The 14,378-nt window shown below is 41.2% G+C and overlaps 1 protein-coding gene across 8 annotated transcripts in view; it reads right to left on the reverse strand.

Annotated features, from left to right (window-relative positions):
- Positions 1–14,378, reverse strand: part of anks1b (ankyrin repeat and sterile alpha motif domain containing 1B) — a 737,478-nt gene that overhangs the window by 358,736 nt on the left and 364,364 nt on the right. For all 8 annotated transcript variants that reach the window (XR_007264449.1, XM_048610130.1, XM_048610129.1 and 5 more), the window contains one exon: positions 9,241–9,360. Coding sequence is in view for 7 of the 8 variants with exons in the window: in XM_048610130.1 (XP_048466087.1) it covers positions 9,241–9,360 (120 nt within the window). In the remaining variant the exon portion in view is untranslated. The remainder of the gene's footprint in view (positions 1–9,240; positions 9,361–14,378) is intronic.

The following is a 14,378-nucleotide window of genomic DNA, read 5'->3' on the forward strand; positions in this document are numbered from 1 at the left end:
TGACCTCATGGCTCCGAAACTCAATCCCTCTACCAATAAAACCTAACATACTGTACGCCTTCCTAACAACGCTATCAACCTGGGTGGCAACTTTCAGTGATCTATGCACATGGACACCGAGATCTTTCTGCTCATCCCCACTACCAAGAATCTTACCATTAGCCCAGTACTTTATCTACATCATTCCCTGTGGATACTATAAGTTTTAATTGCAAATACCTGTATCTTTTTCCCTCCATTCTGTATTTAAAGAAATGTTGATTCCTCCTCTCCATTCAATAACAAAGTTAATGTTGATAAGCTGAAATTACCTTTCTGAAGACAGGTTACAGCAAAACCTTTGAGAGTCACTGGTGTGGCTGGCAAATTTCTGTGAAGGCTGAGCACAACATACACGCTATATGGTTCCATCAACAAAAACCAAATTTTATAAATGAGTTTGCATGCACAAAACTTACATCGACAGACATGATATGTCTGTTGTGTTTCCTCGTCCATCATAAGCTATTGACTGTTCTGAAACCACCCAACTCTACGCCTGCCACAGCTCATCTGCTGCTAATATTTAATGCCTTTGTCAGCTCAAGATTTGATGACTCCATAGCTCTCCTGACTGGGTGACAAGTTGTTCGTTTTACTAAAACAGCTACTAATCAAAATAGTTGTAACTATGATGCCATTTTGCCTTCTGTGATTGTTCCATTGCACGCTAGCTTCATTCTCAGTATGCTGGCAGACCTTAATAACCTTATAAAATATGTTGTTTTCTGTCAACTTCAAAACTCTGATACATACATTGCATTCAGCATTTTGTCCTGCTCACCCATCAGCCCTATCCTTTGTGACCCCCTGTGTATAAACAAGCTGTACTCGCAGTTTAGACATTGACATTGACATTTAATTTTAGAGATTGCACCTGTATCATTGGAATCAATTTAGATTTGAATGAATGAGACTTCACGATCTATCCAGCTGAAAAATCAGGTCTTCATGAATGCCACTTCAGGTTAGTTTCCTTGACACATCATTTGGTCTTTTGTTAAAAGGTTTTCCTCCAATAATATTTGAATTTTGGAGTTTGTAAGTGAGGTTTTGGAGTAGATTTGTAGCTCGGGTTGTGGGTGTTGAGGTTGGTTGGCTCTCCGAGCTGGTTTGTTGTTCCGCAGACGTTTCGTTACCGTACTTGGTAACATCCTCAGTGCAGCCTCTGATGAAGCGTCGGTGTGTTTTCCCGCCTGGCTTTTAAACTCTGGGGTCCGTTGCAATGGATTGCCTCACTTCCGGGTTTCCTCCGTAGTGGAATGTATATGGGGTCGAGTTCAATGTGTTTATTAATAGCCTGCTTTGTGGAGTGCCATGCTTCTAGGAATTCTTGTGCTTGTCTCTGCCTAGCCTGTCCCAGGATCTTGGTGTTGTCCCAGTCGAAGTCGTGGTTCTCCTTGTCCATGTGGACTGAGATGAGTGAGTATTGGTCGTGTCTTTTTGTAGCCAGTTGGTGTTCATGTACTCTTGTTGTTAGTGTCCTTCCTGTTTGTCCGATGTAGTGTTTCTCGCAGTCTCTGCAGGGGATCTTGTAGATGACATTGGTCCTGTCCATGGCGGGGAGTGGGTCTTTAGTTCGGGTGAGCACTTGTCGTAGTGTTGATGTGGGTTTGTGTGCCACTCTGATGCCCAGCAGTCGTAGAAGTCTTGTGGTGAGTTCTGATGTGTTCCTGATGTAGGGTAGTGTGATGAGTGTGTCGGGGCATGTAGAATCTTTCTGATGCTGTTCCTGTAGGCATCTCCTGACCCAGTTCTTTGGATATCCATTATATCCATTATATGTATATATCCATATACATGAACACCAACTGGCTACAAAAAGACACGACCAATACTCACTCATCTCAAAAACACATTGAACTCGACCCCATATACATTCCACTACGGAGGAAACCCAGAAGTGAGGCAATCCATCGCAACGGACCCCAGAGTTTAAAAGCCAGGTGGGAAAACACACCGACGCTTCATCAGAGGCTGCACCGAAGATGTTACCAAGCACAGTAAAGAAACGTCTGCGGAACAACAAACCAGCTCAGCGAGCCAACCAACCTCAAGTTTGTAAGTACTTAAAGCAAACTAATCAAGTTTAATGCAAAATGAAAGCTTTTCACTGTTTTCTGCCTTCCAAATTAAACTTGTCATGAATTAACAAACACAATCCTTTTTTTTTAAGATCATCAGCATCATTTATACACTCAGCTTATTCAGTCAAAGTAACTTGGATGTCACCTGGAATTAGAAATGTGTGGATGTTCAAGCTGGAATTATTGATGAAATCTGGAACATGGCTTCCATTCCAATATTCTTCGGCAACTTGGAATGGAATTGTGAATTGAGCGAACAGTTTGCTGACATTACAGTGAAGAAGGAGCACTTTAGAGGGAGAATGTCTCTGTGAAAAATTGCTTGGCGAACTTTCCTTTGTTTGCAAAGATGTATCAGAGCATCACCCACACATGATTTCATTATGACGAGAATGACTTGTGGTTTCCTGCCTCTCTTGATAGAGAGAGAGGTTGTCGTGCTCCTTTAACAGAAAGTGCAGTCAACTCTCATTATAACAGGCCTTTTGGCAGCCAGCCACAAAGCACTAAGCGCCCAAGAAAATTTTAGTGTCTGCAACGTCTGTATTTTAGAAGGAAAACAGAACATGGCAGTAACTAGAAGATCTGTACTTAGTAGGCGTTGTGTATTTCTATTCTTATGTATTTAACACAGTTAAAAACAAACTTAAAACATGGAAATTAGCAGCACAGAAAGAAACCCAAAATTACTGGGCCATCGTTTTGCTAAAATCAGTAAGAAATTTTCTGCTTAAAATACTTAACCAATTTTCTTCAGCCAGTTGGCCATGTCTCAAACTCTCAGGCGATTACTCCTTGGTCAAGTCAAGGGGTCTTGCTGTCAGTCAGGTGGTGTTGCTACAGTTAGTCAAGGGCAGCATACAATCTCAGTCCAGGAACTTGGTCTCGGTCACATGGCCACTTGGGGCACTCAGGTGCACTGAAACCAATCTGGGGAGTTGCAGTAAAACATTCCAGAAACTGCAGAGAGATCAGCCAAAGCTCCGGTCATCGATCAGTCATGTCTGCCCAGCCAAATCAGTCAGCGGGGTGGGCCACAGTCTGTCCTGGGGATGGGGGGTGCAAATACACACAGTCAAGGAGTGTTATCAGGGGTCACTGCTGTAGTGGGGAAGTCCGGGAAGTCAGTTGTGAGGATTAGAGGCAGTATGCTGGGATGCAGAAGCATCAATAATTGTAAAGGGAAGAAACTCAATGTGCAAGGATGAGAGAAGACAGAGCACTGGAGGACATGGGTGACTGTGTTTGTGCAGAAGGAGGTGGTTAGTGTGCATGTCATGCATAAAGACTATCTAAGGACTCATGGACTGGAGATGGGCATGGAGCTGAATTCCTCTTACTTTGAGCTGTATTTTTTCACATGCTCTCTTATAACTCCACAAAAGCTGGTATCCCATCACCAAGTGACCCCTTATTTACACGTGCATAGTACATGACACTGATTCAGCTAGCACCAAGCCAGCTTATACAGCGAGCAGAACCCCCGACACTCTGGTTTATATCTGTCAGCCAAGGCTCCCTGATTGGACCAGATTAACCAATCAGGGAACTCATATTCTACGAGGCCAGCCTGGCTGACCTTGTTCCAATCACTACAGTAGACACTGCTGACCTTTTTGGGTGTTGTGGGAGACAAGGTATCAGTAATTAGATACAGTCTCCTATTGTATTTGTAGAACAGATTGAGCTGCACACATTGGGAATAGGTCCACTATGTCAAAGGCCCATGTAAAAGCATTCGATGGCCTTCCTTGTTGAATTTCTCCATATAATGGGACACAGAAGACCATCGTTTGAGAGTGATGCCAATGAAGACTACTCCCATTATTAAGAACATGTTCTTGTTTCTGATATTCCCCCACACTGACCACCCAGACAGGACTTAACGAACATCCAGTTCCAGTAGAGGCGAGCTCGATGATGTGCTCATTCATTGGCTATAAATCTGTTGCTGCTTGAAAAAACAAGACAGTCCCTGTTTATTTGTCTTATTTTTCTTTGCTGTTGCTGTTCAATCAAAAGCAAACAATGACATGATGATTTACTGGGTATTAAGGAAACAGTAGCACTCCCTTAGACATGATTCTAAGATGGCATGGCCCAGAAGGTAGCAGCTTATGTCGCTCGCTTCTTGTAGCCGCAGTTACAACGACAGCTGATCAGACAGGGGACGCTGTAAAGTAGCAATACATTTACAAATGTGAGACTCTATCGGCAATGAAGTCTCACTCATGTGCCCCCAGATGATTTCCTTCTTCCTCCACCATGTGAACTGTGAAGGACTATGTGTGGTAGGTAGCGCCTGACCTGGTCCACAGCTGGGTGTTAAGAAACGACACCAGTGGTGCCATTCCAGCCAGTCTCGCCAATGCCGAACGGACGTCGGCATTCAATACAGTGAGCAGCATAAAATTATATCAGAAAATTCACTACAGCCCACAGATGGAAACCCTCCATGAAACTTCCCAAAATTAACACTTTGCCAATTTTAATAAATTTCAGCTCATCGTCTTTCCCCACTTACCTCATTGGAATCTAAAGATTTTTTTAAAATTGTCTATTAAATTTCCTCAAATTGCTGCAGTGAAAACAGTCTCACTAACTCATGCTTTTCCTTTCAAACAGGGGTCAACGCATACACTGTTGAAGTGATGAGCATTTGGAGCTGGTGTAGCTGGCCACCATTTTGAAATATGGACAAAAGAACACTGCACTGGTAATTCACATTAAATCATCACAGTACTTTTTTTTTAACTGAATGAATTATTTCTACAAGGATACCTTTAGTCTTTCCACACCACAGTTCAGTTGCTGGGCTTATCAAAATTCATGAGTATTTCATCTGTGTTGTCAATGTGACTTAATGGTTTCTCCTGTTACCATCGTTTGATGCTAAATCTCTGGAACGCAGACTAGCTGCTGCTCTGTAATGTTTGCTGGGCACAGAGGTTAATTTGACTCACTGAAGTGAATGTATCTGCATTGCTTTGAGGCCCATCCTGACTACTTGGCTTTAGCTGCAACCACACAGAATGCATTTCCACTTGGGTGGGCAATCCAAAATTCAGAGCCATTAATGTAAGACAGACCCGGAAAAAAATTCAACTTAAACTTCTTTACTGAAGGAGTGGTTCTAATATAGAGCATGCCACTACATGGAGTTGCTGAGGCAAAACACATAGATATGTTTAAGGGGAACGCAATGGTGAAACAAAAAGGAGCATATGCAGACAGCGTTATATGAAGTCCAAAGAAATGCAGCTTAAGTGGACTGACCATGCTCAGTTGTCCACAGTGTCCAGGGATATCTAAGTTAGGTGGGTTAGCCATGGGAAATGCAGGGTTACAGGGATAGGGTAGGGGCACGTGTCTAGGTGGGATGCTTTTCAGAGGGTCAGTGTGGGCTCGATGGGCTGAATGGCCTGCTTCCACACTGTAGGGATTCTATGAAGCATTGAGACAGACACACAGCAATTAGGTTGAATAACCTGTTCATCCCTCAGCCACAGGACCCCAGTATCCTAGCAACCAACACCGACTGTTTCCATTCAAACCTTTTACCTTGCTCTTCCCATGTTGAAGGTTTCCTACAATCCTCCTCCCCTTGTCAATTTAAAGAGCCTGCCTGCTGCCCTGAATTAGATGCCCACTCTCTGGCCTCTAATTGGCCAGTTCAAGGGAAATGACTGCTGGGTGACTGCTCCCCACACTGCACGGTTCAGACACTCCATCTGACCTCAAAGTCAAAGTGCCAACCCAACAGCTCAAATTCCTAGCCAGGATATCATTAAGTCTGGACATCAAAGTATTTTGTATTAACTGATCAAATGGGAATGATCTAAATAAGGTCAACCTTATTTGCAATGCCTGCAGCAAAGGAGGCAAATATGTTACAGCTAAGATACCGGTAAAGAAGATATGAGGAAAATGAAAATGTCACGACAAAGAAATTAATGAAAAAAAATTAGCAAACTGCAGTATCATTCTGCCAGGAACTCCTTAGTTACTGTAAGCACAGGTGAATATGGTGGGTGGGGATCCAGATGCTCTCCATGTTCTTCCATGAAAAGGTCCATGATGGGAAAGCCCATGAACAGCCATTGCATACTGACACCGAGTGATCCATATGTGGGCAATTAATGGTCAGTGAACAGCCTTATCCCACCCCAGCCGTGGGAAGGGGTGTGAATCAGACGAGAAGCACAAGGTTCGTTTGTGCATTTTGAGGTGTGCGGCTATCACACAAAGGCACAGAATGATAAGGGCTGGGGTTAGGCTTGAGGGACCCTGCATCAAATGGAAGAAAAAGGCTTGCTGAGAGCCTTGCCCTTGATGTCATCCTCGTCCCATACTGCCACCAACCCTTCTCACCATCCCAGTTTCCTCCTTCCGCTATGATTCAACTGTGGCATTTAATAATGTAAACCTTCCTAAAAAGGTCTCTTTTGTAAGGTCCCCATGGCCAACACGTAATTCCAGCCCATGTTCTATTTCTTCCACTCTAATCTGGTACATGGGGGGCAGAGCCACCGAGATCACTTGCGCTCATAGATCATAGCGGTTTGGTTCCATGCTGGTTCTTCCAATCTGCTGTTGCATTGGTGGCACAAGGCACAACAGGAGATTGAGAAAACCTGCATGGAGCGTTCTTCACCTCATTCCATCCTGTGGCTAGAATGTGATCTTTCTGTCTTTCCATGCACCTTAGGAAACGGAACTTCAAATTGCATCGACAGTAAAATGCTACTGTCAATTATTCTTCAAGAATGGATTCAATTTCAAATATGTAATGATGTATATTTTCCATACTTGTATGTCAAATGGCTTAATTTAGCATTTGTTGCAAATGCCAAAAGCAGGAATCAAAACTATACATAAGTAGCATGCAAAAGAGTCAAAGGGCTACAGCACAGGAAAAGGCTCTTTGGCCCATCAAGTCTGAGCTGGTTGAAAATGAGCACCTATCTATTCTGATCCCATTTTGCAGCACTTGGCCCGTAGCCTTGCTTGCCTTTGCAATATGCAAATCTATGCAAAGCTCTAAGACAGTAGCTGGTTACAATGTAGTGAATAAAATAAGACTGTCTCCTGCTATGTCTGGCTCTGTGTTACGTGTGCAAGAGGTTCAAAACCCACTTAAGGATCTCCAGCTCCTTACCAAATAAGGCAAATATTCCAGGTATAGATACAGACACAGACACATTCATGATAATCATATGTGCATCTGCACTTTGAACTCATTTTGACACACAGTTTAATTGGTCTTTGTCGATTCGTAAATAGAGATAGTGCCATGTTTAAAATCAATGATATGTTATTGGTTTATCATTCTTTTGAAGTTTGATGTGTTCGTTGGCATTATTCAAAAGCAAAACAACAGCAATTGAACTATATCAAGACAGGATGTCAAATTGTGTGGATACTGAGACAGTGCTCACAGTGTAAAACATCCAAGATATGCAAATCAAAGTCTGAATATTATTCAAAAGGTGAAATATTGTTTATGGCAAACGTCAAGGCCTGTTTATTCATGCATAATGAAAGCCTGCAACCACAGAATTCAAATACATTGCTGTATTGGTCAGGAATTTTTCTATTTGCATTGGTGAACTGAACTGCTGTCCTTCTATTATTACTTAATCACTCTAAGGCCACAAATGTTTCTGGATGAGGGCAGCTGAATGAACAGAGTAGCACGGATGATTTGCATATCACTGTAAACATCAGTCATTAATTGAATTGAGTTTGACAACAAATACAAGTGTTAAAAATTGACTCCTAATCTTTTGGTTAGCAATTGCAGAATCCATTTGAAATTGGCATGAAACAACCTTAGAGGTGGTCATTAACAATTGCAGAGCTATTAGAAGATGCAGTTGTTCACCAAGCAGAGAAAGCAGAAAAGATTTAATAGGTGCTTAAACCATGAAAGATTTAGATGTAGTGAGTAAAGAGAAACTGTTTCAAATGAGTGAATAGCTGAAAAACAGATGGTAAATTCTAGGTGATGGGCATAAAAGAACAGAAGTGGCATTGGGAAAAGCTTTCCACTCGATGAGTAGTTAGGGAGCTGGGCATGATTCACTAGGAACCTATGAAAGGGAATTGGATATATATGAAAGTGAAAATGTTCCAGGCAGGTGGTGACAGAGCCAGAGATTGGAACCAACTAGATGCCTCTTCAAGCACAGACCTAATGGACTGAATGGTCTCTTCCATGTTATAGTATTGGCTGACTCTGTGATGCTATGATTCTAATAACAATATTCAATACCAACTAGAGGTCTCCACCTTATAAAACAGAGCCGCTAAAATAGACAGGCAAACATACACCTGCATAAGTGGAACCAATCTCACTAGACAGGAGAGATTAAATTAAGACAAGATTGAAGCTGGGGACAGGTGAGCAAGGGTGCGGCAGGAGGCCTGGATCATGGATGAATTAATGGGTTGTAGACTGTGGCTTGGGAGATCTCAGTTTAGCAAAGCTAAGGAGGGAGGATCACAAGCGAACACTTCTCCTGGTGTACATGCTGTGCTATATATGCACCAACCCAGATTGATCTAGCTCCTCTCATTTCCTTTTAGCTGCCATTTTTCCCTAATACCAGGGCAACCCAGCTACATTCGTAAAGAAAGAAAGAAATCTGTTAAAAATTGTCACACAGCCTTCTTCAAAGATCAATTGTAAACCATTCCACCTCCTGAATGTAGATAGGTTGCCCCCTGACCTTCCTTTGTTAGAATTAAAAGTGAGTGAGTTGGAATCTGGATTGAAATGTTAAAATTCTTAGCTTCTCCTCTGCACCCTGACAACCTGCTCTTGAGGTTTTAAAATTAACTCCCATATTTCTAACATATTTAATGAATGGGACTTTGCCATACAAATCACTGCAAAGAATCTCAGCAAGACAGACATCGAAACCCAGTGTGGAGAATGGAGCGTCAGTGACAGTGTTTGTGTTGTGCAGAATATTAATTCAGTCTTACAGGGTAGGCACTGACTTTGGGTGTTAGAATGCAGCAAATTGCAGACTGACTGACCAGTAATTCAGTACTTGAAATTCTTCCAAATAAGCTGTATACATAATCCAGACAGACCAAATTTCCTTACCTTTGACTTTATGAGAAGGTGAGGCAGCAGGTGATGAAATTGAGGGCCGAGGGGTTGGAACTGGACATAGCTTGCCTGGTTCTTCTGTTCCCTTTATGTCCATCTTTTGCGACATGTAATCTGCATAGTTGAAAACAAGTGACAGACATAGTGAACAGCTCAGATATTTACCTTTCACTGATGAGGTTTGAGTTCACATGTTTATTTTAATTTAAATAAGAAATCTCATTGGAAACAAGAATGTTGATAATCCTGTCAAAATATTTGAAGTGTCTGACCATCTTGGCACATACAAAAACTGGAATCTCTTCAGGTATCTCCTGCCCTGGTACCAATTCATGATCTTCCAACCTTCTGATTTGTTAGAAATCTATCCCTTTTCTTTCTGACTGCCTTAAACTGTATCCATATTAGCGATGCAGTGGTTTAGAAGTAATGTCACTAGTTTGGTAACACAGAGATCCAGACAAGAGGTCAACTCCCACCAGGGCAGCTAGTGGATTGTTTGTCATAACTTGTCGTGCTACAAGGATGCAACAAGGCATGGTAGAAGTTCAAACAATATATTTCTTTAAAAATTAATCTTCCGCAATGGTAAACCATTCTTCTTAAATTATTTCAACCAGAGAGATAACATAAACAGATTAAGAAAACGCTTAAAAATTATTGTCACAAATAAAGATTGAATGATGATAGGGGTTGGACACATGGTAAAATGACTTGAAATTTAGTAGCTGAAGAACGGAAAACAGAAATAAATTATGGAAAAGAAAACATACAAACGTGCCCTCAAATTCTTTTTTGTATTACAAGATTTTGTTAAAGATAGCAAGCCCTTGAAATATTTTGCATGGTTGTACAGTACAGTAACTCAAAGGAGTCAATTTGTGCACAGCCTGGTTAAAGCTTCTCATGTTGCTGCACAATAGGATGAAGGTACATGTTAAAGGGATTATTTCTGACCAGGCCAGCAGAATTCCCATTAATTTCTTAATATTGGTTTAAAAAAAATTAGAATTTCATCAATAACACTGCAATGATTAAAATCCTGATATTCAAGGAGCTTTCCTACATTGCACCTTTAATGTTGTAAGCTGCTACAAAAAATGCAACCAGTCAAAAACTGGACACCAAGCCATGGTGCAAGAATTCTGTTGCTTGCAGAACATTTACATCGAATGTAGAGATCAGCGGTTTCACCAGCATTGGTCTGCATGTGATTTTTTTTAACGATTTGTGATTTTCTTCAGAGATTTGGTGTTAATTCGGCTGTTAGGCAGAGATCCTGTGGTAGGAATGGCAGCTGTGAAAAAATTTACAAAACCAGCCAAAGAGATGTTTTCTGAGCTAGTTAGCAGTCTAAGAATAAGTCATTGTTCTCTACTGAAAATATACAGTCTTATAGTCTCTAAGAAGCTTAACTTAAATATAATATTCAGATCGGTTAAATCAAAAAACACTTGCGTGTGTAAATGATGCTCATTTCTATGCAATCAGGTGGGTTACTTTCATTTCACTTGTAATTACTACGTCAAAAAATCATAGACAAACCTGAATTCTACTTGAATAAAATGGTATGCAGTCACATTTCCGGTGTTAATTGTGCCCCTACTTATACTATATCTGATGACGCCTACCTCTCACAGCTCACATGATACTTTACATTTAGTTTGACTCAAAATTACTCTATAGTTGCACAAATTGGCCACCAGGTGGCTTTTACCAATAAATCACGAGTATTTTCTAAACTATTCTCCATCACAAAAGGTTTAAACATTATTATCTTGACATAAAACTTTTAGTTGTCAAAATAAGCATTTAAGACAGAAACAAAAACAATTACATATTTTGCAACAATGCTAGATTTGGTATTAATAATAATAAGTAAAGTGGCCACAGTCCTGTGGATCATAGGGCTGCACTTTCTTTAGACACAGAAACAACAGGTGGTCAGTTTAACCTGAAGGTCACCACAACTCAGGTAAGGGAAGAGATTGAGAAGGAGAGTACTTCATGATAATCTCAGGCCATATGGGAATTAAATCCACTCTGTTTTGTTACCGTGTAGTGTAAACCAGCCAACTAGCCAACTGAGGTAACCTACCCCAATTAATAATAAAGGTGAGGTGAGCAACACTTACTTATGTTGGAGTAAATCAGTGAGAAACATACGTAATAGGTGTGCACCATTAAATTGAGAATTCTGAAATGGGATGCAATAATGAAAAGATGGAAGAGCAGGAATGAGAAGCTGGAGAAAGCACAGTTGTTGAGGGAATGAAAAAGACAGCAATGAGGCTTAATTTTGGCAATGCCCCACATGAAATGCAACCTGCATTCTTTATAAATCTTCACCATCCAACACTTCTTATCTGACAGGAAATAACAAAAGAATGAGAAAGAAATAGCAGATGAAAGAAAAATAGGAACACAAAGACAACATAGACTTCTTGTTCTCCACAAAACATTTTAAATAGTGGCTAAATTTCACAGGAGAATATTCACAATGGAAATAGGCTAAATTAAACCGTACACAGAGCCCTCTGGTTCGACCATACCATAAGTGCAATGCTTAGTTTCGGCTCAAAGATACAAGGTCCAGAGGAAATGCAGGGAAGAGTAAAGATGCCGAGGGAGGCAAGGGAATCAGAAGATATCAGGATTAGAAGGAATGTGAATTCTAAATACCAGATCACTCTAGATTCGATGGAATGGCAGAAGAGTCTTGAGGGGCCATATGGCCTACTTCTGCTCTGAATTTGTATGTTTATACAAATCCTGCTAAGGGGGCGTTAGTCATCTTTCTGGATGAAATCAAACTTTCCAGGCAGGCTGCTTCATTCAGGAATGTCTTGCAGTTTAGAGAAATGGAACCTGACAAGCTTATATATAAGATGCTCCATTTTCAGTGACCTGGAAGCAAAAAAGTGTAATATTGCATTTCAGTTGAATTCAGCCATTTCATCGCCACGCTTTGGCAGACCACATGCTACTCTGCATAAAAAGAAATTCACATTGGCACCGGTACAACTGTATAGTTCAAACAGTAACAAACAGTGTATCAGATATCACTGGAGGATGGGGCAGCACCTATATCACTTCTTGTTACATTCCAAAATATGATCATCCAAGGAGTATTTAAAATTCAATCGACTTCCCTTCAAATTAACATTCCAGGTTTATGGATTAAAAATATATTCAGTACATTGGTTGCTGATGAAAGTATTAAAATTGTTACTCAGGCTAAAATAAATGATATGTTGTGGTGGACAGAAAGCTATTTACAATTGAAAAAGTAACAAAAAGTATCATTAGTTTACTTTGTTGATGCACCGAGAGACTGATACACAATTTACTGATTTTTATGTCCTTTCTAAGACAAACCTCTCTTCTTTAGTTAATTTTACCCCATTCTTTAGATTTCTTGCAGGAACACAGTGAAACAAGGTGTGTTCCTTGCATGATATCTTACATCCAGTAATTGCAACATACAGAGTTCAGGCACTTTGCGAGGGAGCAAATCACAAATACAGACTACATCAGGCACTCACAGCAGAGTGTTAACAGGTAAATGTGATGTGCCCCAATGCCACACCAATTTCTCCAACTGACATGGATATTCAGGAATGTTTAAATAACATCTCATTTCATGAAGACAACTTTCCAGTAATTGGAGGCATGGCTAAAACAAAAAAGAAATGGTTGTGGCTTTTGGAGACCAATTATCTCAGTTCTAGGACCTTACTGGAAATTTACCAATTTCATCATAAGGTTAGTAATGGGGCTACTCACTCAAGTTTGCAGTGTGGTCAGCACCAGTTGCAACTCCACAGATACCAAAGCAATCAGTGTCTGCATGCCACAAAACCTGGACCGCGTTCAGATTTGGGCTGATAAGTGGCAAGGGACATTCACACCACACAAGTGCCAAGCAATGACTATCTCCAATACCAGAGAATATAAAGATCTTACTTGTATATTCCTCAGCATTAGCATCACTGAATTCATTACCAACATGCTGGGGGTGATCATTGACCAGCCATATAAATACTATGGTTACAAGAGCACGGCAGACGCTAAGAATTCTGTAGTAAGTAATTCATTTCCTGACTCCCCAATGCCTGTCTGCCACCTGCAAAGGCACGAGTGAGGAGTGCAAAGCAATAATCTTCACTTGCCAAGATATGCAGCTCCAACAGCACTCAAGAAGCTCAACACCATCCAGGACACAGCAGCCTACTAGTTTATTATCTCATCAACATTTCCTCCCTCTGTCACTGCACAGTGGCGGCAGGTGTGCACCATTACAAGATATACTGAGAAATAACTTGCCAAGGTTTCTTCAACAGCATCTCCGAAACTTGAAACCTTACCACATAATCGGATAAGGACAGCAAACACATGGGAACAACACTTCCTGCAAATTTCCCTCCATTCACTCACCTAATTGATTTGCAATCAATTGAGGTTCTTCTCGAGCAGAATTCTGGATGTTGCTATGCTACATGGACTGCCATAGTTCAAGTAGGTAGCTCACCAATGCCTTCTCAAGGGAAATTAAGAGCAGGCAATGAGTGTTAACCCAACAAAAAAAAACCTTTTGCAGATGAGATCCTTTCTCAGCAGTACATCTTCAGTAACTGTGCATTTTCTTTTAAAAAGAAGTATGCTCAAGAGGGATTCAGCATGGTGGCTCAGTGGTTAGCACTGCTGCCTCATCGCGCCTGGGACCCAGGTTCAATTCCTGCCTCAGGTGGCTGACTGTGTGCAGTTTGCACATTCTCCCTGTGTCTTGTGGGGGTTTCTTCCCACAATCCAAAAATGCACAGGTTAGGTGGATTGGCCATGCTAAATTGCCCATATGTCCAGGGATGTGTAGGTTAGGTGTATTATCCATAGGAAATGCAGGGTTACAGGGATAGATAGATAGATAGAGGGGTGAGTCTGGGTGGGATGCTCTTCAGAGAGTTGATGTTGACTAGTCAGGGCCAAATGACCTGTCTCTACACTGTAGGGATTCTGTGAATTAATTTGGTGAACCTCTGTTCGGCTGGCACGGTGGCTCAGTGGTTAGCATTGCTGCCTCACAGCGCCACGGACCTGGGTTTGATTCCACCCTCGGGCAACTGTGTAGAGTT

The sequence above is a fragment of the Rhincodon typus genome, chromosome 22, assembly GCF_021869965.1.
Source record: "Rhincodon typus isolate 14 chromosome 22, sRhiTyp1.1, whole genome shotgun sequence".
Taxonomy (NCBI): domain Eukaryota; kingdom Metazoa; phylum Chordata; class Chondrichthyes; order Orectolobiformes; family Rhincodontidae; genus Rhincodon; species Rhincodon typus.